The sequence below is a fragment of the Cydia splendana genome, chromosome 19 (assembly GCF_910591565.1).
Source record: "Cydia splendana chromosome 19, ilCydSple1.2, whole genome shotgun sequence".
In the NCBI taxonomy this organism is placed as follows: Eukaryota; Metazoa; Arthropoda; class Insecta; order Lepidoptera; family Tortricidae; genus Cydia; species Cydia splendana.
Genome location: NC_085978.1, coordinates 8,129,545 through 8,154,740, shown reverse-complemented (window position 1 = coordinate 8,154,740; position 25,196 = coordinate 8,129,545). Strand labels below are relative to the sequence as shown.

The window sequence follows — 25,196 nt, the reverse complement described above, 5'->3', positions numbered from 1 at the left end:
AATAGAAGAAATAAGGGGAATCAATGAGAGAATAGCACTCCTCAACATTAAACTTCCAACACATAACCATAGAGAAGAGATGTGGACCATCATTCAAGCGTATTCCCCAACTGAATCTGAAAACTCAGATCACAACACGAAGACGGACAAATTTTACGAAGATTTACAAGCAACCGTTCAAGACTCGTATAAAAACCTAATTGTGATGGGAGACTTCATGGTCGAATAGGGGTTTGCAATGAAGGGGAAGAACAAATAATAGGAAAACATGGATATGGCCAAAGAAGTAGTAACGGAGAAAGACTAGTCAATTTTGCATTAGAAAATAAACTTAGTATTTTAAACAGTTTCTTCAAGAAAAAGAAGACAAAAAAATGGACGTGGACATCACCCAATGGTAAATAATAAAAACGAGATTGATTTTATTCTGACCAACAACCGAAAAATTTTCAAAGACTTACATACAGTACAACAACTTAACTTCCATACAGATCACAAAATGGTAAGAGCATCACTGTCAACGAAGCAGAAACCAAAAAGAAGACATTTTCAGAATAAGTATAAAACTGCCTTGGTGTTAACTGGAAATAAGGAGTCACTTCTTGAAAATTTGAATACTACAATAAACAGACATGCGACCGTAAACTACAAGACGACTCAAGAACGATACGACAATCTACTGGATATACTCAAAACGCAAATTGTTAATACAAATAATCAAAACAAACAAACAGAAAATATACTATCTCCAGAAACTAAACAATTGATTATAAAGAGGAAAGAACTCTTAAAAGAAGGTAAAAACAAGCAAACTCGCGAAAAGATATCAGAAATAAGCAAACAGATACTCATGCATATAAGACAAGATAGAAAAAATAAACGACTGAACCTTATCAAAACATCCATTGAAAAAACTGGAGGACTAAGGAAAGCATTAAAACGACTTGATAAAAAGAAAACGTGGATGCCAAAGATCAAAAGCGTACAAGGAAAGTGTACAAGCAAAAGAGAAGATATACTAGAAATTGCCACAGACTATTACAGAATACTTTACCAAAAACAAACAACACTACCGGAAGAAACCCAAATGGAAATATTCGCAGACACCGAACCAGTACCAAATATACTACAGGAAGAAACAATAAGAGCAATCAACACACAAAAACAAGATAAAGCACCAGGCTCAGACCAAATAACAAACGAGTTACTAAAACACACGTTACCAGTGATTGGACCAAGACTAACAGAAATATTCAACGACATCCTAACAACCGAAAGCATACCCAAAGATTGGATGAAATCAACTATAATACTAATACATAAAAAAGGAGACAAGGGAGACATGAGTAACTATAGACCAATAAGTCTAATGGCAAACATTTATAAGGTATTTTCAAAGATAATACTATCACGTATCACGGTCAAACTCGAAGAAAATCAACCCAAAGAACAGGCGGGCTTTCGAAGCAAATTCTCCACGATAGACCACATCCACGTCCTAAGACAAGTGATCCAAAAATACAGGGAATATAATAAAGTCTATTACTTAGGATTCGTGGATTTTAATAAAGCATTCGATACCATATATCATGATAGCATCTGGAAAGCGTTAACAATACAGGGAGTAGAGCCCAAATACATTAGATTACTCAAAAACATTTACTCGAACAGTACGGCCCAAGTTAAGCTGGAAAGAACAGGGGAAGAATTTCCACTCGAAAGAGGAGTCAGACAGGGCGACCCAATCTCACCGAAATTATTCTCCGCGGTATTAGAGATGGTCTTTAGAAACTTGGAATGGGATCGAAATGGAATCAACATATACGGCGAAAAACTTAACCACCTACGTTTCGCAAACGATATCGTCCTGTTTTCTGAAGATCCAAGTAACTTAGAAGAAATGTTACAACAGCTATCTGATGAAAGTGCCAAGGTAGGTCTCTCAATGAACACCTCCAAAACAAAGGTGATGACAAACTCAACTAGAGTAGATATTAAAGTAAATAATGGACAAATACAGTATGTGAATGAATACATATATCTAGGTCAACTAATAGCCCCAGAAGATACGATGCAAAAAGAAATAAACAGAAGGATTACAAATAGCTGGAAACGATTCTGGTCTTTGAGCGAAATTATGAAGGACAAAGACATGCCCATCAAAGAGAAAAGGAAGGTATTTGATACGTGTATCCTCCCATGCTTATCGTATGGATGTCAAACATGGGCACTGACCGAACAACAACTAAATAAAATAAAAGTGTGTCAAAACGGAATGGAGAGAAGTGTTCTAGGAGTAAAACGCAGAGATAAGATTAGTCTACAAATTATAAAGAATAAAACTAAATTCAAAAACATCCAATATGTTTACAAACGATTAAAATGGAGATGGACAGGGCATATGTTAAGGGAAAGAACAGAAAAGTGGACAAAAATAATAACGGAATGGTACCCGAGGGACGGGACAAGAAAAGAAGGAGGACAATTTAAACATTGGGAAGACGACATAAGAAAGATAGCTGGCCCTACATGGAGACGAGCTGCAAAAGACAGGATTAAATGGAAAGGTTTAGAGGAGGCCTATGTCGAAAGACAAGCTGTAAAAAGGAAGAAGCGAAAACCGGTTGCCGATTCACTTAGTTAAGGAATTAGATATATAATATATAGTGTAGTATAAAAGAAACATAGTGCAACTTAATACTTATATTATTATTATGTTACACAGCAATAAAGGCTTATTTTATTTATTTTTATTTATTTATTACAATCAGACTACACCTCTAGTTTATCTTAATTGTGGCCATAATGCTGCGGTTTTTGAACACATGATAATATTATGTATACTTGTATAGAGTTTATGATATGTGTAGATAAATGGTATACTATGTAGTATTATCTACTTTTAAAAAGTCCTGCTGTAGTACCCAAACTCGTCTAGAGATGGCGCCACCTCCGAGATAGAACACGCTAACAACGCTAACGACGTTTCGACGTAGAATCCTGACGTCCGAGATGCAAATTACCGATCGATGTCAAATGATAGGAGCGGATTACTGCTTGATAGTATTTCAATAAAGAAGCCGACTGATATAACTACGTTGTTTTCGTCCGTGAAGTAACCCTTACTACACTGCTACTTTTTTATTAAAAATATTATATATTGTTGACCGCTCCGTAACGCTCAAGAATATCGATAGGAACGGAGTGCGTGGAATGTACATGCACTTTTAAAAGTCAGTAGGGTTTTTTTCTATAGGTACATATATAGAAAAAAACCCTGCTGACTTTTAAAAGTGCATATATAATTGTTTTTTATTTTTATTTATCATTAAAATGTATTAAGACCAGGTAGATATTTATTTATTCCAGCATCGTAACAACATGTGGGATCTCTAAATCGAAACCCAGCGGATCCTTTGCAGAAGCAGAGGTTCGATTGCTTGTATCTTCGTTCAATTTGACTAGTAAACGTTTTATTTGTGTGGCCTCCAAACAATTTCCATTTGAGTAAGTGAACGCTAGCCCTTACACGTATAACAACAAAATTACTTGTGAATTTTAATTCTTTCTTGATTCAATAACCGGTATTAAAACAAATGTCAGTATTGACGTCAATTTAACCGAGAAACATCTGTTTTTAGGGTTCTCTGCCCTAAATATAATCCTTTAAGATTTCATTATATATCCTTATCTATTTTTTCCTGAAGGCCCAGAAATCTCATAGAGCATGTTCCGACACTCACTTTTCAAGTTTTATAAATATAATTTTACGGTCCTTTGTAAGGTTAAAACGTAATGTTAGAAATACACCGGAAAACATTTTAGAGCTTTTTAAAATTGTAAAATGTGCCATAGTTGTACAACACATGATCCTAACGATTTTAAGGTTTCAAGCCTTTTGTGAAAATGTTTTTCCGTCGAACTGCGACATACAAACAATGGGGTGAGTTGGGACTCACAGACGGACAGTGGAATCTTAGTAATAGCCTCTAGCCGCCCAGATGTCAAAATTGCCAAGAAAAATGCAATTTTGATTTGTCAAAACAAAGATTCAAATTAGAATGGAACAGGAAACCTTTTTATAGTTAGTTTTAGTTAGAGGATATGGTCTCGTTTTTACCCTTTGGGAACGGAACCCTAAAATACACAATTTTATTTTAGATCCAACTCATTGATTACCTACTTTTTTTTGGTTTAGCTCACTAAAAATAACAATTCAAAACAATGATATCCGCGATCCCATGGTCTTCGGTCTCACTCACGCTCACGCTCAGTGAGAGTGAAAGAAGACCCTGAACTCACGGCGCCTTAAGAATATCCACGATGACGTCCCTACTCATCAAACATTCGGCCCGATTCGAACAAAGCTAATTAGAAGTCATAGCGGTACGATACCGATCTGTCAGTGTCAAAAGTGAAGTGAGTGATTTCTTCAACCGAAAACTGGATGGTGTTTAGCAAAAATGAGTCATCTCACATCCATTTTGCAATAAAATGTCAACTTTAAGCGTCAATTTTTTGAGTTGACATCTTATTGAAAAATTAATGTGGGTTGACACATTATTGCTTAACAGCTATTATAGGGCTTCCGGTTCGAGCGCCATCTTGATGTCACGCCTCGTGATTAATTCCCTTGTTTTTGACGTGATAACGTCTTATAAATCAATGAACACCGGTAGCATGCACGAAAAAGTGTCACGTTGTGGACAGATCTCCATGGTAACGTTACGTAATGTTTTCTTATGACGTGATCACGCAAAATTATCGTCCGTAAACCGACTTTACAGACAACCATATTTTTTGCTCATAAATATTGTTTAATTAATGTGTATAATATCGATAGTTTATTATATACAATAAAGTAATGTGGTAGTGTGCAGTGAATGGAGAATTAATCTTGAAACGGGTTTAACCACCATTGTGGAGTCAACGGCCGGTAGTCCACGTGCTACTTGTAAAGTCTAGCTATCGCTTTACAAGAGCTAATAAAATCACCGTACACTGTCTTGTAACCGTACAATTTTAGTAGTATTTAAAGTTCCCAATACCTTGATACTGGCGAAATAGTCCCACTGGACTGAAGCCATAACTTAAAGTGAAGTGGAGTGAAAACTATCATACCGCTGTGACTTCTTATAAACATTGTTCGAATCGGGGCGATTGTAATGTCGGCTGTACACACTCGTCGAGAGCCTCTCGCCGAGAGGTCTTGGCACCGCTCCGATCCAATCGGAGAAGCGCGAGACGAGACAAGGAAGAGCGAGACGAGAAGGGAGCAGCATGTCGTTCTCGGCCTGTCTCGGGGTCTCTCGACGAGTGTGTACAGCCCGCATAATGTTGACAACGTGATGACGCGAGCAAATCTAGTTTCCGTAATATACCGAACCGACGATCCATCGCTGTCATATCATACGGCATTCAGTGCGCGGCACATTATCCTCCCAAGGCACGGCTAAGGCCATAGCTACCAGTCTGTTACAAAACCTCTTGCCGAGTAAAGGTTTTTTTTTAATTTGTTAAACAGTGTGTGGCGACTGATAAAGGGGAAAATATAAAAAGGATTGAGCTTTTGAGTGATCTTAAGTGGAATTAAGGTAATTAATTAAATTTATGCGATTTATTTATTTATTTACCTACGTGACAATGTCTAAAAAAGATTTAAAAAAATTAAAGGAGAAAGTATAAAAAAGATTGAGCTTTCTGCTGATCTTAAGTGGAATTATGGTAGGTAATTTAATTTATGCAATTTTTTTATTTATGTATGTAACATTGTCTATAAAAAATTTTTAAAAAATTAAAGGAGAAAGTATAAAAATGATTGAGTATTCAAGTGATCTTCAACGGAATTAAGGTAAATAATTTAATTTATGCGTTTCTTTATTTATTTACGAGATATTTCTCTGGTAAATATTTATGTAAAAAAAATGTACTTACGCATATAGTAGTTTGTGTTACAAGGGATAAAAATGATATATTTCCGTCAAGGGCGTACATTGAATCCTGAATGAAGCGATGGATTCTACAATTAGAATCCCGAACGTAGTGAGGGATTCTAAAGTAAAAACCTCGAGCGTAATGAGGGATTCAAGTGTTAACGCCCAAGACGAAATAATTTTGATACCGTGTGACACATACTGCTTTTCAATTGTTATGTTCCAAAATATGTATTATTTGACCCAAAAAAAAATAGTATGCAAGAAAGAAAAAATCGTGTCCTAGAACAGAAAAGTACAACTTTGATCCCTCCTAGCAGGGAAGAAAAGTGCCACTTTGATCCCTCCTAGCGGGGATGAAAAAGCCCTTTTTCGAATAGGTGATGTGAAAAAGCTCTTATTTCATGTTAAAGTGTTTGTATAGAAAATCCATATTTGAGGTTTGTTAAAGTATGTACATGTCACGGTTTGTAAACTCATTAATACATATATATAATACAGTTGATTAGTCTTTTTTATTATACTTTTTATATCATAGGTAATTTAAGCATAGGAATATTTATATTAAGTTTTTGTAAACTATACCTACATACAAATTTCCTTAAATGTTGTCCAAATTTTTATTTTATTTAACAATGACCGTAAGTCAAGAAACTTCAAATTTAACTTTTTTTTCGTGACTAGGTAACTAGTAAGAATTTTATCCATATTATATCTATTAGTAATTTAGTAATTCTAGTAGTAATTTTATCCATATTATTTCACGCACTAGACACATTACTTATTTTTTTTTTTTTATCAATTATTTACATACAATATATATACAGTGGTACTACTAAACGAAATTAATAACTTACTTAAATTACATCTTAATTGTTTTTTTTTTGGATAGGTACCAAGAAAACTTGTGTAAAGAAAAATTGCCTCCCTGGGCTTTTTATAGTCATTACTTTTTAAATAATATTTTATTATTTTTATTTACTTCAGTATAATGATCTTCATTTAAATTACGAAACTGATGGTATACCTACTTATTGTGTATTTTATAATTTCATTTTGTAATTTTTTCCTGCTTTGCTATGTTATGTTATTATCCATTTTGTTTCATTGTATCTGTTATAAGTTTAAAGATCCGAAAATATATCACATATCTATATTTGTATCGTAAGTACTGAAAAATAAAACCACTCATTTGTTATAAATAATAATAATAATTCAGCCTACATGTACGTCCCACTGCTGGGCACAGGCCTCCTCTCACTCGCGAGAGGGCTTGGGCTATAGTCCCCACGCTAACCCAATGCGGATTGGGGACTTCACATACACCTTCGAATTTCTTCGCAGATGTAGGTATGCAGGTTTCCTCAGGATGTTTTCCTTCACCGAAAACTAAATACAAAATACAAATAGAATTTTGGTATAAATACAAATAGAAAAAATACATCAGCATACAATAGGTACCTACAGTTCGTACCATTCTCTGACAAAAAGAGATATGTTAAAGTACCTATGAAGAATACATATAAAGAATGCACAGATTCTGTGATATACATATGAAGAATAATTATAATGTAATACTCGTGAACGCGAACTGTAGAGATATTTCTCTACTTGGAAAAGTATCCCAGGATGGCAGATATTTTTGGCACGTTGTTACATCCGCTACTTTTGTTGCTGACTCTAGTATTTTCTACTTATTTATCTCATTGTTTCGTGAAAAACTCAGCATAAAGTAGTTTTTTTTGTTGTAATATATTCGTTATTGTTTGTATATTATACCTGTCATTTTGTTCAAACTGATGAAATTTGACTTTTCACTTAAAAAGCCATTATTTTGACATACCTAAATGATTAGCATGCATATCCTCAAGCAGGTACCTACTTAATTTATACGTGATGAAAATAGAATGAGTACCTATTTTCTCGTATTAGAATGAGTACCTATTTTCTCGTATTAGATCAAATATTATAGTTCTATTTTTCTTTTTCTTTGACACTGCCGTTAATCGAAGGACAACAGGGCCCGCCCTTTGCACTCTATACTCGTAGTCTGACAAAAAAGAGTAGGAATAAAAAATAAAAAGTGGTAATACTGTAGTGTCGTCCCGTTTTCTTATATAGATTGATTTGAAAGGGACGACACTACAGTATTGCCACTTTTTAATTTCTACTCTTTTTTGTCAGACTATAATTGAGCGTCCCCCGTCTGTGCTTTCTGACTTGCCAGAGCGAGTCACCTATATCTATCGTATCTGGTTTTACCCTCTATCTGGTTTAACCCCCCTATCCGTACTTAAATAGCTTACATTTATTACTTTCGCTCTTAACACATTCACTGCCCCCGACGCTCATGTGCGTCCACCGTCATACAAGTTTGTTCCTAGGCCACGCCCCCTGGCAGTGAATGCGTTAAATCTAACATCTTAATTATATTGTAAATAAATAAAGTCCGCAAGTAAACCATAAGGTATAAAATAGACAAAGACAATGCGTTTTCCTCCTAGGATCATAAATAAATGCCCTTACATGGACTTATCCGGGCAATTATCTAAATACCGTACATTTAAATACGGATATCCTGATTCGTTATTGGTACTTAGATAAACTATATGTCCTTTTGATTTTAGGGTTCCCTACCCAAAGGGTAAAAACGGGACCCTATTACTAAGACTCCGCTGTCCGTCTATTGTCTGTTGTCTGTCCGTCCGTCTGTCTGTCACCAAGCTGTAACTCATGAACCATGATAGCTAGACAGTTGAAATTTTCACAGATGATGTATTTCTGTTGCCGCTATAACAACACATACTAAAAACAAAATATTTAAGTAAGGCTCCCATACAACAAACGTGATTTTTTTGCGTAATGTTACGGAACCCTTCGTGCGCGAGTCCGACTCGCACTTGGCCGGTTTTTTATATAGGTAGAGGAGACCGACATGAGTTTTGACAGAGGAGAGTTGTGACATTGTAGATTTTTTGGAATCTAATGACTGTTAGCGAGCTCGCAACAGTGTGCGTTTGTTAGCTCGTAACTTGAACTAACAAACTCACCTCGGTCTCCCCTACCTACGTGATTTTTTAGGGTTCCGTAGTCAAATAGGAACCCTTACAGTTTCGTCATGTCTGCATGATGCCCTATGAGAAAAGGCATCGGCACACTGCTTAAGTGACGTGTGCGTGCACGGCTCCAATATTTTAGTGCATGCGCACGTGCACATCTTCGCACACGTAGCCGGTGTGCTCTGATCTTTAATGCCTATACGCACTAGACACATTCTACAGCTCGGCACAAGCTGGTTGATTTGTTATACTAAATCATATATTTAATGTTTCTAACGGGTCTAACGCGATTAAATTATGATTATGTGTGCAAAACGCGAGATTATAAAGTATTATATTAAATCACATGTCATACGATTAAGGTCACTCGAGTAAAAGATAAAGATAAAGATAAAATAAAAAATAGTTTATTCAAGTAGGCATATTACAATGCGCTTATGAACGTCAAATAAACATTTACCGGCTCCAACCGTACACCTCTGCCCCGAGAAGATTTAAATCCCCCCTCAATTGGAGGAGGGTATCCCAATATGGGACCGGCAACAAACTCGGCGGGACACATCATTTCAAAACATTATTACATCTTATAATTAACATGCATTACGAGTAATTAAGAAAAATACAAGTTAGCGATACCTACGATATCTGACACTAATTCCAGTAATTCCGTTTATCAGAGACAAATCTACAATCAACGAGTACACGCACGTCGTACGGCACGTCTATGGTTTAACCTTTAAATAAATAATAAATAAATAAATATGAATACTCGTATTATACGACAAATTTACACAAATCGACCTAAGTAGTCCACAGTAAGCTCAATAAGGCTTGTATTGTGGGCACTAGACGACGATATATTATAATATAATTATGTACATAGAAAACATCCATAACTCAGAAACAAATATTTGTGATAAACACACAAATAAATGCCCTTACCAGGATTCAAACCCGGGACCTCCTGCTTCGTAGGCAGGGTCACTACCGACTTAAGCCGGGGCTGCCGGAGGGCGCCGTGGTGGAATGTCATCCCAGTCGATCCCAGTGCGCCCTCACGAACGGCAGAGAGGGTGAAACGCCGAAGTGGGTTTAGTGGGTAGGGCCAAATTCTCCCCCTCTCTTGCCAGGAGAGGGGAAAGCAGCGGCGAGTCCCACACACCGTGCATAAATAAAAGGGGCACTACCGACTAGGCTAGGAGGCCGTTTATTATCCGTCTTCGCCTGCAGCTCGGACAAACAAACTTTTCACTGTACAAACAGCAACACTCCTAACTGTACATCGGTGGACCTTATTACAAAAGGCGTAAGGTCCACCGATGTACAGTTAACAGTGGGCGATGGTACAGTCAGCCAAGAAAGTGGTCTACCACTTTTCGACTCTATCATCTGATTGATAAAGTCGAAAAGTGGTAGACCACTTTCTTGGCTGACCGTACATGACTCATTTAATTACTTCATTGTATTGGTGCAATTAATATCACGCAAGTGATGAGTTTTCCATTTCTATCTCATGATGTCTAAGTGCGCACTTATGCGTATTTTCCCCAACGATGTTCTGGAAACCTGACACATTCAGATTTTACACGCGATTTTGTTTTGATATCGATCTGTGTGAAAGTTTTCAATTTCTTTGCTGTAGGAAACAAACATCGAAATGTGTTAAAAATATTCTTATACCATTAAACGAGCAATTGGCCTGATGATGACAATTTTTGAAATCCCTTTTAATATTGTCGCATTTGTTTTGGTTCCGAAAAACACAATATTTCAGCTATACCTATAAGTTTTAACATAAATAATTGCATTTTTTTATCTCACTGTGTGTGCAAAGTTTCATTACAAAACGAAACTCCGTTTGTATGGGCAGGTGAAACTCGGCCGAGCTTGTTGGGGACTCTTAATAAGTAAATGAATGTAACTGTATTTTGACTTGCATCACAAACGTCGCAAACAACATGAAACCATTTAGAAAAGTTAACTGCCTTGAACTGACCGTGAATCTAACCTGCACTTGCAAATCTAACAGCAGGGTCAAATATATTAAAACTGACATGTTACACAACGACAACGCTTACGCGGTTATCACACTGGTGCACATGCCGCTCCGGTGTGTGAATGAGATAGCACTATGAACGTATATTCCTATATCTCGCTCTTATATCGGAGTGATGCGCAAATCCACATCCAACGTGATGACTGCCTTAAAGGCAGTACCGTCTTTACCATAAGGGCACACGGGGCCCGTGCCCAGGGCCCCCACCCTCAGGGGGCCCCGAAACTGTTACTATAATATACTGATATTTGATTACTCATAATAAATAGAAGATCATAGTAGAAAAATGTTAGCATTATGCATTATTTACTTTCCAAAAGGGTCCCAAATTCTTATGTGCCCAAGGGCCCCAGCATAGTTTAAGACTGCTTAAAGGTGCGTCCACACTGAGTAAAAAGATCGTTTAAAACAATTGAAATTGCATTAACGTTTAATGCTTTAAACAGTTCCATATGAGCCTATCGAACCAAGCAGTAAAGTTTACTGTTTGTACATACGTTACGTACGAACGAACGCACATTAGTTGATATTGTAATAGCAGTTAATCTTAATGAAATAATTTTAATGTGTGCTCGATAGCTCATTGTTTTTCAGTGGCAAATTAGACGAATGTGTCGCAAGTGGGCACACATTAAAGGGAATATACCCATTTGTCCCCGGCCCACGTGACCGCTGCCATACTTGGAGCGGGGAAAAATGGGAATTATTTACATGAAAACACCTATTTCCATCGGTGCCCGGCGGGGACAAATGAGAATACACCCATAAACGACGATTCGAACTTCATAATCTTGTTAACGGATGAAGAAATACTTTAACCTCTAGCCGCCCATAGGTCAAACCATGCCAAGCAAAATGAAACTTTGATTTAGTCAACACAAAGTTCAAATTAGAATGGAACAGGAGACCTTTTTATAGGTCTCTGGGCGGCTTAAGATATTTGACAGCTGACAGAACATCCTTTCCTTTGTCCTTTTAAGCTAACGTTGCACCGAATTGAAGAACAAATTGAGGGAGTGTCATTATCATTATAAACGTCATAGTTTCATAGAAATTTGAAATGAATTGTGACATTACCACACCTTGTCATAGCAAATGCCATAAAGAGTTAGCTTTGTCCTTTGAGAATATAACCAAACTGAGGAATTAGCGTATCGCCGGTCAGTTTCCTAATTCGTCAATTTTGCTGATTCAACAGTTTACCTTCTGGTCATTTTCACTAGGTTGACAATTTCGCTAGTGGGTCATTTTCCTAAACCTTCAGTTTACTCTTTCGCCAGTTTTGCTAGGCTTCAGTTTCGTAAATTTGCTAGTTTCCTTATGTGCTAATTTAATTATTCGTCAGTTTGGTCAAATGGTCATTTCCCCTAGATAATCGGTTTCTATATTCGCCAGTTTCACTAGTTGCCAGGGTCCTATAGTCGTGTTTCGGTGTATCAAATATACAAGGTGATTTCAGGGTCGTGTGGCAAGTAGCAAGAGACCAAGGCTTGATGCAGAATCAAAAGATGAACCTATTGATGCTTCATTGATGTTTCTAGTCACCTTATTAAATGTTATTTTAAAACTATTATCCGACACCATACAAAGTTATGTCATCTGCTATTCTCCTGTAGGTACAGTCACCTGCGAAATTATCTTCCAGAACAAATACTGTAAAAGTATCTTATTTAAGCAATCTCATTTGTAGAGCCATAAACGCGTGTCACATATTTTTACGGCAATGTGGTTTAAAAATATTAAACTTACATTTCGTGACTTTTAGCTGAGTACAAAAATATGTCTTGTATCGCCTTAAGATCGCCTTAAAAACAGCTGGGTTCCTAGTTTACTACGGAACCCCAAAAAAGTAGCAAATCATAAACATGACGAGATGGGAAAACTGACAAACTAAACTATCAGATGAACAAGGAAAGTAACGGATTAGGAAAATGACGAAATAGCAAAACTGACAACTTAAGATAATTGAGGAATAAGGAAGTTTGCGACTCAAGAAACTGGCTTAATAGGGGCTCTGACAATTTAGTGAAACTGGCAAAAAAGGAAATTGGCGAATTAAGAAACAGTCTAATCATTAAACTGTTGAATCAGCAAAATTGACGAATTAGGAAACTGACCGGCGATACGCTAATTCAAACTGAGTGGTCATTAACAGACGTTCCCCTCTGTCGAAAATAGGCAGCCAATAGTCAACCACATGTATGGATTGACGTTTTTCTGACATGGCTAGTTTTACGTTACGTACACGTACATTTGATGTGCCCCTCCCCCGCAAAAAACGGCAGACTATTTTGTACCGAAAATTATAGACATGGCGTCTCCGTTTGGTTATATCCTCTAAGTCTTTACTCGTGTAAACTCAATCTCTGCTCAACCTTCATACACCAAGACCTTCTTGTTTGCTGATATTTTATCATATATAATGATGGTACTAATTACCTATGGGGTCACATTTTATTTGCTCCTCGAACTTACTTTCTACGACTCGGTAAATAGGTAGGTAAGTTAAAAATATATACCTACGGATGTGCCGTTAGAAAGTTTTAAAAAATGCAAAACCCCGTGTTTTTTTTTTTCATTCCGAAAAATTTCCCTATTTTACTGTGAAAATTTCCTGAAATTTCCAAAAATAATTACTATTAACTAAACTGTCACAGTTTTACCTATGTTTTACAAATAAACACTTTGACTTTGACATTAACATTAGGTATTTATTAATTACATATTTATATTTCTTTATACTAATCTGATTTCGTGCGCAAAGTTTAAACATACATTTATGGCCAATTATGAAGCCTAGAACGATTCTGTCAATACAAACATATTACTTATATGAGTACTTAACGTTTGACACTTTTCGTAGGTAAACAATAAAAACCTAGAATATAAAATAACTACCATAATTTAAGTGCCATTACTGAGACATTGTGTATTTTCAAACTTACCTCATCGTTAATGTGTTGTCAATAATAAAAGTATACATTGTGTACAAACACATGTTACCTACCCACGTCACAGTATCGGCGATGTGCTAACTAAATGATTAAATATAGACATGTGTGTGTTGTGTGTCTAAGTATCTATTTTAAGAGTCAAACGAACCTAGGCCGCCATACAATTTGAAATTACGCTCTCATGTAGGGTTTGCACGACGGATCCGAAATGTATGGGAAGATCCGCGGATCCGGATCCAGATCCGGATAATTTCATACATTTCGGATCCGGATTGCAAACCCTACTCTCATGTTAAAACGACATTCTGAAATAAAATGAAATTAGACACGAACATTCCAGAAACAGATAGGTATCTATGTCAGTAGCTACTAATTGTCGGTGCTTGAAATTGGAATACAAATACATTATAGCGAGTATAGGTAGCAGTTTTACATACCAACAAAACTTCTAAACGAAACTATTTCTACCAACGAAAACTAACACCATATATTTTGGGACTTCTATGCAAACGAGGAATTGTTTAGGCTACGTACTTTATTTTTCACTTATTAAATCACGTTAACATTTCTAACGGTTTTTAAGATACAGTTTCTTAAACATTAGTACAAAAATCTGTATGTTTCAACCCTAGCAAGTAGATCCTATGAATGACTCCGAGCATAGTATGAATGACATAACATGTGTCAATTTAAAATGTAAATAACTTTGTAGGTTTGTCACAGATAAAAATGTTTTATTTTCATGATTTTAATCCAGCTTTACGATTATAATAACTCGATTGTAGGTCACTTAGATAACACTATTCCTTTCAATTCAGTCTCTAAAAATGTTCTACCATGTATATTACGTGAATGTTCAGGGAAATAAACATATTATTTTTAAATGCTAGCATAAAAAAATTGCTAGTAGCAATCTTATTCATTACTTTACCGTATTTATAACAATTTTCTACTCATCCACAGATCTAAAGTATAAAAATGGCTGAAATAACACACATCAATCCATTGCTGCTTGTCACCGAGAAGCAAATACAAGGTGTGCGTGCATGCTGCGACTTGGACGTGAAACAGCTCAGAGAGTCCATCGACGCGGTCCTGGAGTGGTGTTCGAAGGAGCCGCATCTTGAAGGCGCTGTTCCGATATTGAGTAAGTATTCAATACCTACCTACGGTAACTCCTTTCCGGGTTTTAATTTTGGAGTATCCTTCTCTCGGATTGCAAGCCAATGCTAAGAGGTCCATCTCCCCTGTAAAGGGGCCCACTGATTAACAGTCCGCCGGACGGTATCGGCCTGTTAGTTAGAACAAAATTTTGACAGTTCCGAACAACTGACAGGCCGATACCGACCGGCGGACTGTTAATCAGTGGGCCCCTTTACGAAACAGCTTATTGCTGCCTCGTACGACACCCTTATCCTATGTGAGGGTTGGCGCTATTCTAAAGCCGTTACGTTATGGGGTTACCTTAAGGCGCGAATAGGGTCCAACCTGAAATAAGCGGCAGATCCCTGCAGCAGACCTGTCTCCACACGTATTGGCTCGCTATTCCTGTGGGATAAGACAGTGAAGCCGAGAGGGTAATGCAGATGCTGGGCATCCCTGCGTTAGTTTAATTCCGTCCCAGGCGGTGTAACGAATGTTACACCATAAATCGCCTACAATAGATGCAAAAGCCAATGAATGCAGTACCTAACTGAAAATGATGATCTTCCAAACGTACGAGTACTACGGTACATAGGCAAATTGTAACAATAATGTGAATGGGTCATACATATTTTTTAGCAAACTCGTTCGCGTCTTTCCTGTAGACATCTCAAATGTAAGGGAACCTAAAACTATTTTTTACGCGTCACCTTTTTACAGGTGGGATACATTTATGCAGCACTTGAGATATTCCGTATTCTCACTCTGTTTTCAAACTGGTTTTATGTAAGCCACTTGTTGTTAAACGTGTTAGAGTAAGTGCTTCTATATGTAGGTACACAAGTAGATACATTACGTTACGTCAGGTTGTTTTATTTGACAAAAAATGTTTTCCAGAAAGACTCCGCTTGATAGAACGAACTCTGCTGATCACAAAAGGGTCCATAGAAGAGACTAAGAAGAGAATAGAAGCTGTCTTGACCTCGAGAGGAATGATGCCAGAACTGAGCCACAATCGGTCGGTCGACGAATTTAAAACTATCCTCGGTTGCTTGTAAGTAAATGTTGAACTTTGTCATGCCAAGTTCAAAAGAAGATAACTCAGGGACGTTATCTTCTTTTGAACTTGGCATGACACGCTGCGCGCTGCCGCGTGTCTTTATACAAACTCAATTATTCTAAAATTAAGAGCCCATCAACGTCACTAGCGCCACTGCTAAACAATTGTGATTATTTAAATTTAACGACAGGTATTTAAAAAATGGGGCCGCTACGGACTGTATTTTCAATTTAAGTATACCTATTTGGGACCCGGGTATGTCCTTAAACTACGTCCAAGACCACCGGTGGACGGGCAGCAGCGTCCCTCAAATTCGGTGTACTCGACTGCGATCGCCAACCCGCCTGCCAAGCGTGGCGATTATGGCATTCACCCCCCATCATGATGAGCACAATAGAACCACGGCCCCGAGGTTCCGGCGACCCCCGGTGCTCTGGCTATGGTAGCGGTCAGGGCATTAGCGGGGTCAGGGGTGCTAAGAATCTCCGGCAAAGATCCGGCTACCCGCCCCGACGAACACTGGCCCTGGTAACACACAACATACGCACTATGAGGACTGACGAAAAGATCTGCGAGCTGGAAGAGGAACTGAGCAGGTTACACTGGGACATTGTAGGGTTATGCGAAGTCCGTAGAGAGGGGGAGGACACGACAACCCTGAAGTCTGGTAACTTGCTCTACCACCGGGAGGGCGACCAACAGTCCCAAGGTGGTGTCGGGTTTCTCGTTCACAAGTCCCTCGTAAACAACATAATAACCATCGACAGTGTGTCGAGCAGGGTGGTATACCTAATACTCAGAATATCCAAAAGATATTCGCTGAAGGTCATTCAGGTATACGCACCGACCTCGTCACACTCCGATGATGAAGTAGAAGCTATGTATGAGGACGTAAGTAGGGCCATACATACTTCTAAAACCTACTTTACTGTTGTTATGGGGGACTTCAACGCAAAGTTGGGCAAGAGAAGCGGGGATGAGTTGAGAGTGGGGCAATTTGGGTATGGGCAACGGAACCCTAGGGGTCAGAGGCTGGCCGACTTTCTGGAGAGAGAGGAACTCTTCATGATGAACTCTTTCTTCCAGAAGCCGCCTCACAGGAAATGGACCTGGATGAGTCCTGACGGTTCCACGAGAAACGAGATAGACTTCATCATGACCGACAAGAAACGGATATTCAGTGATGTCTCTGTGATCAACAGGGTAAAGACCGGTAGTGATCACCGAATCGTAAGAGGCACACTGAATATCAATATTAAACTTGAAAGGTCCAGCCTGATGAAGTCTACGCTCCGACCTACTCGAGCCTATGTTCAAAACCCCGAAAGCTTTCAACTCGAGCTCTCTAACCGCTTTGCTTGCCTAGAGAACTTGGCTTCAGTGGACGAAATCAACGACGGGCTAGTGGAAACTGTCCACACAGTAGGGTCTAAGTTTTTTAGATCCCGCCGTAAAGATAGACCTCAGAAATTGACCGAGCAAACCTTAAACCTCATGGCTGAACGACGCTCGCTACAGTTGCAGTCTCCCGATGACGCGGCGTCATATAGGCAGCTCAATAGACGTATATCTAAGTCCTTGCGACATGATCTGCGTCTCTTTAATACTAACCGTATTAAAGAGACTATTGAGCGAAACCAAGGCTCCAAAGTGTTCGCAAAGGACAAGTCTATTGGGCAAAGCCAGCTGACAAAGCTGAAACGGGAAGATGGCAGCATAGCGTCGAGCAAAGCGGAGGTTTTAGGTGAGATCGAGAGGTTCTATGGACAGTTATACACTTCGATCGCAAAGCCCGTTGACAGCTTGGTAGGAGATCCAAGAGCCAAGCTGTCCCGACATTATACCGAAGATATCCCGGACATCAGTCTGTACGAGATTAGGATGGCCCTGAAGCAGCTTAAGAACAACAAGGCGCCGGGCAAAGACGGAATCACTTCAGAGCTTCTGAGAGCGGGTGGAACACCGGTACTTAAAGTCCTCCAGAAGCTCTTTAATTCCGTCTTGTCCGAGGGCATAACGCCTGAAACATGGAATAGAGGCGAGGTGGTGCTGTTCTTCAAAAAAGGTGATAACAACCTATTGAAGAACTACAGACCCATCACGCTTCTGAGCCATGTCTATAAGCTGTTTTCAAGGGTCATCACGAACCGTCTCGAACACAGACTTGATGACTTCCAGCCTCCCGAACAAGCCGGTTTCCGAAAAGGCTATAGTACCATAGACCACATCCATACGCTGCGGCAAGTTATACAGAAGACCGAAGAGTATAACTTGCCATTATGCTTAGCGTTTGTGGACTATGAGAAAGCCTTCGATTCGGTGGCAACATGGGCGGTGCTTGAGTCTCTTCAGCGATGCCATATTGACTATCGGTACATCGAAGTGTTGAAGTGTTTGTATAGTAACGCCACCATGTCGGTCCGAGTACAGGAGCAGAGCACGAGGGCGATTCCATTGCGAAGAGGCGTAAGGCAGGGAGACGTTATCTCTCCGAAACTGTTTACTGCCGTAATGGAAGACGCCTTCAAGCTCCTGGAATGGGAAGGACTTGGCATCAACATCAACGGCGAATACATCACTCACCTTCGGTTTGCCGACGATATCGTAGTCATGGCAAAGTCGATGGAGGAACTCAGCATGATGCTCGATGACCTCAACCGAGTTTCACAACGGGTGGGCTTGAAAATGAACATGGACAAGACGAAACTTATGTCAAATGCCAATGTTGTGCCCATCCCAGTCTCTGTTGGGAACTCGGTACTCGAAGTTGTTGACTCGTACATCTACCTAGGACAAGTAGTCCAATTAGGTAGGTCCAACTTCGAGAAAGAGGTCAACCGCCGAATCCAACTCGGTTGGGCAGCGTTCGGGAAACTACGTAATGTCTTTTCGTCCGACATACCTCAGTGCCTCAAGACGAAAGTCTTTAATCAATGTGTGTTACCAGTGATGACTTACGGCTCCGAAACGTGGTCTTTCACTATCGGCCTCATCTCAAAACTTAAAGTCGCTCAACGAGCTATGGAGAGGGCTATGCTCGGAGTTTCTCTACATGATCGAATCAGAAATGAGGAGATCCGTAGACGAACTAAAGTCACCGACATAGCCCACCGGATTAGCAAGCTGAAGTGGCAATGGGCAGGCCACATTGCACGCAGAGAAGATGGCCGATGGGGTCGAAAAGTGCTCGAGTGGAGACCACGGACTAGCAAGCGCAGCGTAGGACGTCCACCCACAAGATGGACAGACGATCTTGTTAAGGTCGCCGGAAGACGCTGGATGCGGGTCGCTTCCAACCGGCACGTATGGAGGTCCAAGGGGGAGGCCTATGTTCAGCAGTGGACGTCTTATGGCTGAGATGATGATGATGATACCTATTGAATTCATCAAAATAGTTTTTACGTTACTGGATACGTCAATCTATGCGTCCAAAGTCAGCGACCGTTTTTGTTTTGAGTTCATAGATCGACGAATCCAGCAACATATAAAAACCGGGCAAGTGCGAGTCGGACTCGCGCACGAAGGGTTCCGTACCATAATGCAAAAAAAAAAAACAAAAAAAAAGCAAAAAAAAAACGGTCACCCATCCAAATACTGACCACTCCCGACGTTGCTTAACTTTGGTCAAAAATCACGTTTGTTGTATGGGAGCCCCATTTAAATCTTTATTTTATTCTGTTTTTAGTATTTGTTGTTATAGCGGCAACAGAAATACATCATCTGTGAAAATTTCAACTGTCTAGCTATCACGGTTCGTGGGATACAGCCTGGTGACAGACGGACGGACGGACGGACGGACGGACGGACAGCGAAGTCTTAGTAATAGGGTCCCGTTTTACCCTTTGGGTACGGAACCCTAAAAACTAGTTTGATGTATTCAAAAGGTACTTTAATACAAAATAGGTACGGTCAGTAGCGGCCCCCCTATTTAGGGTTCCGTACCCAAAGGGTAAAATGGGACCCTATTACTAAGACTCCGCTGTCCGTCCGTCCATCCGTCTGTCACCAGGCTGTAGTATCTCACGAACCGTGATAGCTAGGCAGTTAAAATTTCCACAGATGATGTATTTCTGTTGCCGCTATAACAACAAATACTAAAAACAGAATAAAATAAAGATTTAAGTGGGGCTCCCATACAACAAACGTGATTTTTGACCGAAGTTAAGCAACGTCGGGCGGGGTCAGTACTTGGATGGGTGACCGTTATTTTTTTTTGCCGTTTTTTGCATTATGGTACGGAACCCTTCGTGCGTGAGTCCGACTCGCACTTGTCCGGTTTTTTTAAATACCTGTCGTTAAATTAAAATAATCACGATTATATAGCAGTGGCTCTAGTGTGCACATTGATGGCCTCTTAAGGGTACATGAGTGTACGAGGCATGTATTTATAAGTTCAGTGTGGCGAAGAACGGCATATAAAATGTATTGCAGGTAAGACCGTCATAGTGCAAGACTTCTCCTATTTGCATACGTCGCTCAGATACGGTCATGAAGGAAGAGCTTTACTACTTTTGCTCTACCAACCTCTGGAGTATGTGTATTGTGTACAAACGCACATTTAAGCGACAAAAGAGCTTGTAAACGGTTTTCTCCGCATTTAACTTAAACTTAACAATAAAACCAGAAACTAAAACACACAGCATGTTAAAATATTTAGATCACAACGATTACACTCACTTGTATTTTTAGTCACTATTGGCGACGTGGCGACATGTTTCGGGCCCGTAGGGGCCCGTTGTGATCTAAATATTTTAAAATATGTCTCGCGAAAGTTTATTTTCGAACATAGCATGTTGCTTATCCCTGGCAAGTGTGATGAAAAGTATTGTAGACGATACCAAAAGAGTGTATAAGATGAATAAAGTGTAAGAAAACCTTATACCCCGAGTATAACGGCTCAATTTGATGAGGCTGTACTGCACTGCACACAACAGTTGGCCATTGTCTTCTTCAACCTAATGTTTTCCCGGCCTAGCGCCAGGGTCCGCTTTCCTGCTCAGTCTTCTCCACTTTGCCCGGTCTTCGGCATCCTCAAGTGTGAGGTTGTTCTCTTCCATATCCGCTGTCACGACGTCCAGCCAGCGCTTCTTAGGCCGACCTAACAGTTGGCCATTGTATTTGGGAAAATTACGGGAATTACAGGACTGTCGGAGTTGCGATATTACGGAAATAGATGCAACATGAATATTTGGACAAAGGCCTAAAACGAGGAGTAGGAGGAACACTGAAGAAAGAAAAAGTATTTTGTTTCTTAAAACTTTATTGCAAATGAAGGACTTAACAGCTTAAGACGTGAAGGGGTTTTAAATACTTTGTCTTAACAAAGGTTTCATTTATAAATGAATATTTTGTTGCAGAAATTACGTGAACTTACCAAAACTATGTCCATCAGATAACTCCAGAGTGATATTAGTAAATTTTAACAAGGAGAACATCGATGATTTTACACTATTGGGTTATTTTAGATATGCATTTTATGTAAGTATTGTTTTATTACTGTTAGGAATAAGATCACATACTCGTAAATAGAGTCTGTGTGGAAAGAGAAGAGTCGTGGAATGTATGGGCCCAATACATTCTACGACTCTTCTCTTTCCGCACAGACTCAAGCAAAAGATCTTTGAATTTAACCATGTAGTCTAAATCGTTTATTTAACGCGTTTCAAGTGGAATGGCAATTTAAATATACCTCATGTTTAATTTAAAAAGTATTTTTATTACTTATATTTAAGTATGGAAAGGAATTGTTTGATGAAATTGTGAAGTTTGTATTTTTGTTTGATAATTTGTAAATAGTATATTTTTTTAAATAGTATCTGTATATGTATTATCTTTCAGGTAGGAGAATACAGGCTGTTTGATGATTACACTATCAATGAGAGATATGTGATTGACCTAGAAGGTGTACATTTGGGACTGCTCACTAAAATCAACCCCATTTTGTTGAAGAAAGCAGAACTATTGGCCACAGTAAGTAATTAGTAATAAGAAATTTTGAGGCTTTCGTGAGGCTTATTAACTATAAATGTGACGTTCGGATGGCAACTGCCGCTGCATTACTGTTGCAATATTACTGCTAAAGTCTGTTTCTGTTGTATACTGTGTACTGTAAAGAAAGAGAAGAGTCGTGGAATGTATTGGGCCCCATACATTCCACGACTCTTCTCTTTCCGCACGAACTCTACAGCCTTGGCGCAGGCGCTGTAGGTATCTGTCAATTTTTTTTTAAATGAGTGACGGTTTGAATGTAGTGTTGTGAATAACGCTCATTTCGAGGCTTAAAGACTCGAACCCTTAATGCTCTCGAGGCTTAACGCCTCAAAGGTGGCAAATACGATTTCTTACATCAATACGCGTAAAATAAATAAATACAATTCTCAAATATAGTCGAGTCTTCAAGACTTACGAGTCTTGAGGGCTCGAGTCTTTAAGCCTAAAAATAAGCGTTATTCACAACACTGTTTGAATGCCATTCGTGGCAGTAATGCGATGGAAATGTGGTGGAAAAAACTTTCATGAAATCGCGATTTGAATTCATATGAATTGAGTAAAACAAAATACAGTCGCATTAAAAAGTACAAAGTACAACTGTATGATTAATTCACTATGAACAGCAAAAATTCATAAATAAAACGTTTTTATTACAGGAAGGTTACGGTACCAAAATAAAAGGTATCCACATAATCAACGCACCAAATTGGGTAGACCGATTCGTGTTTATTCTGAAGCAGTGCATGAAACCGAAGGTAGCGGGTAGGCTGCACGTGCATAACTCCATCAGTGACTTCCAGAAACACGTGCCGAAGGAAATCTTACCTAAAGAATATGGCGGTGATGAGCAGTCAGTCGGAAAGCTAGCTGGTAAGACGTAGCTTAAAAAATGTTGGGTTGTTTGCTTTGTAGGGAAAGTATTATAGTACGTATCTACTCTATAGATTCTTCATTAGGTACTTAGTGGCGATTCTACGCCAAAAATCTAATAACATAACATGAAATTATCATACGACATCCAAATTAAAGTGTTTCATGGCAAAATGCCTTTTTCCATTCTTCTTTCTGTCTTAAAAAAATACGACACATGCATTTATTACAACACTACTTCCAATGTTCAATTCGATTTTATAATTATGTATCAATTTTTTTTTAATCTTTCAGACGCCTGGAACGACTTTATGAGCAATGAAGAGACAAAGCAAAGAATTAAGGATTTAGACCAACTGGTAGCCGACGAATCCAGAAGAACAAACACCAAATTCAACGATGAATACCTGGGCATGCCTGGCTCTTTCAGAAAACTTACTGTTGATTAGAATACCGATATAATTTAGGCATAATTCAAGGCACACTGAATAGTCGTGATTCCTTGTGGAATCACAAGGTGGAGTGTACTTATACCTATAATGTAATACCTCTGGTAATACGTAAAGAATTCTTGTTTTCTTTATAGTTACTACAGGCAAAGAGAATAGAGTGTATAGAGAGTTACTGTCATGGTAAATTATGTAGCCACAGTACATTTACTGCCATCTTTCGATAGAAGATTAAAACTGTTAGATCACAATTTGATTTTGATCCTTATTCTTTCACTGATATATGTTAATTTGTTAAATATTGAAATTAACGCCATCTACTCGACAGTAGGCCAAAATTATGGCGACATCGCTCGAAAAGATTGCACCATACCTTTGGCCTACTTAACTGTCGAGTAGATGGCGTTAATTTCAATATTTAACCAATTAACACTTACCTATCAGTGAAGGAATAAGGATCAAAGTCAAATGGCGTTCTAACAGTTTTAATCTTCTGTCGAAAGATGGCAGTTAATTTACTGTGGCTACATAATTTACTTTCACAATCCGCCTCTATTTCAAATTCTCTTTGCTACAGGTGTACGGTGGACATCAGTTTAGTCTTATGATAACTTTAGTTGCGTATGTTTTATACGTTTGTGGTGGAATTGTGTTAAAAAATAGAATAATAACTGTTGAAGGTATATTGAAAATCGGCCATGTTAGAAAATATAAATCTGTGTTCTAATTTTCATGCCTTTGTATGAATTTTAACTATCGCGCAATTTTTTTGTATTGTTTGGAATTTTGCTAATTATGAGCTATGAAACAGTAATTAGTACGAATTTTATTTTCTCATACTTATTTTTATAATTAAAATAGTAGGTTTAAAGAAAAATGTTTTCAATAAATACAGTCTGTACATACCATTTTTGTGTAAGTACTTTTAGTATTCACCTTGAGATACTAATTATTTTTGCAATTATCTTGAACATTCAACAGGTACATTGGTAAAGTGCGAAAAATAGGAAATTCGAAAGTGGCGATAAATTAAAACACGACCGAAGGGTGAGGAAGAGAGAGGAGAGAGAAACATATTCGACGGAGAGAAGAATAGATGCATGCTTTAGGGTGAGAGGCTGTAAGTTTGTCTGTTTGGGTACTGTAAAATCACCGAACTATGTTCCATTACTTTGAACTATGTCCCAAACTTTATATACGTAAATTACGAGTAGTATCATTACATCAGCAATGCCGCTCTGCAATACTGTTGGTAAATCCAAACAGTACCTATAGTATTCTCCCTGAGGTCACGCCGTCGCTAAAATAAACATGAAACCATCACGACATTCGTCTAAAATCGTGACACGAACAAAACGCCAAGGGACTATGCCTTGGCTTAAAAATATGTGAGTCCACAGTCAGGTAAGTTTGAATAATATATTGCGATATCTATTACTATAGATTACACATACAGGGTGGCTAAAAATGACTCTATTCCCGTTACCAGGGAGGTTTTGGGAGTATACTGAGCAACTTTTACTATGGGACCAATCCCGATCGCGATAAAAAAAAATTTGGCTGTTTCATACATTTTGACTGGTATATTTTCTATGGAAAGGAAATTTTTTTTCGCTATTTCGGGGTTGATCCCTTAGTAAAAGTTGCTCAGTATAATCCCAAAACCTCCCTGGCAACGGCC

At 38.6% G+C, this 25,196-nt stretch overlaps 3 protein-coding genes across 4 annotated transcripts in view; 2 read left to right on the top strand and 1 right to left on the bottom strand.

Annotated features, from left to right (window-relative positions):
* LOC134800243 (uncharacterized) overlaps nucleotides 1-25,196 on the top strand; it is a 299,703-nt gene that overhangs the window by 63,007 nt on the left and 211,500 nt on the right. The gene's annotated exons all lie outside the window — the stretch shown is intronic.
* Nucleotides 1-25,196, bottom strand: part of LOC134800220 (alpha-tocopherol transfer protein-like) — a 284,102-nt gene that overhangs the window by 189,585 nt on the left and 69,321 nt on the right. The gene's annotated exons all lie outside the window — the stretch shown is intronic.
* LOC134800223 (alpha-tocopherol transfer protein-like) lies at nucleotides 5,535-24,243 on the top strand. 2 transcript variants are annotated; one of them, XR_010145518.1, is made up of 8 exons: nucleotides 5,535-5,594; nucleotides 14,966-15,149; nucleotides 16,043-16,199; nucleotides 21,563-21,683; nucleotides 22,044-22,175; nucleotides 22,853-23,066; nucleotides 23,361-23,800; nucleotides 23,847-24,243. XR_010145518.1 is itself a non-coding variant. In XM_063772721.1 (7 exons), the coding sequence occupies exons 2-7, from the start codon at nucleotides 14,981-14,983 to the stop codon at nucleotides 23,513-23,515; spliced, it is 948 nt and encodes a 315-aa protein (XP_063628791.1). In that variant the 5' UTR covers nucleotides 5,535-5,594; nucleotides 14,966-14,980; the 3' UTR covers nucleotides 23,516-24,243. The 2 variants fall into 2 exon arrangements, 1 of the variants encoding a protein (XP_063628791.1); XM_063772721.1 differs by having other exon boundaries at nucleotides 23,361-24,243.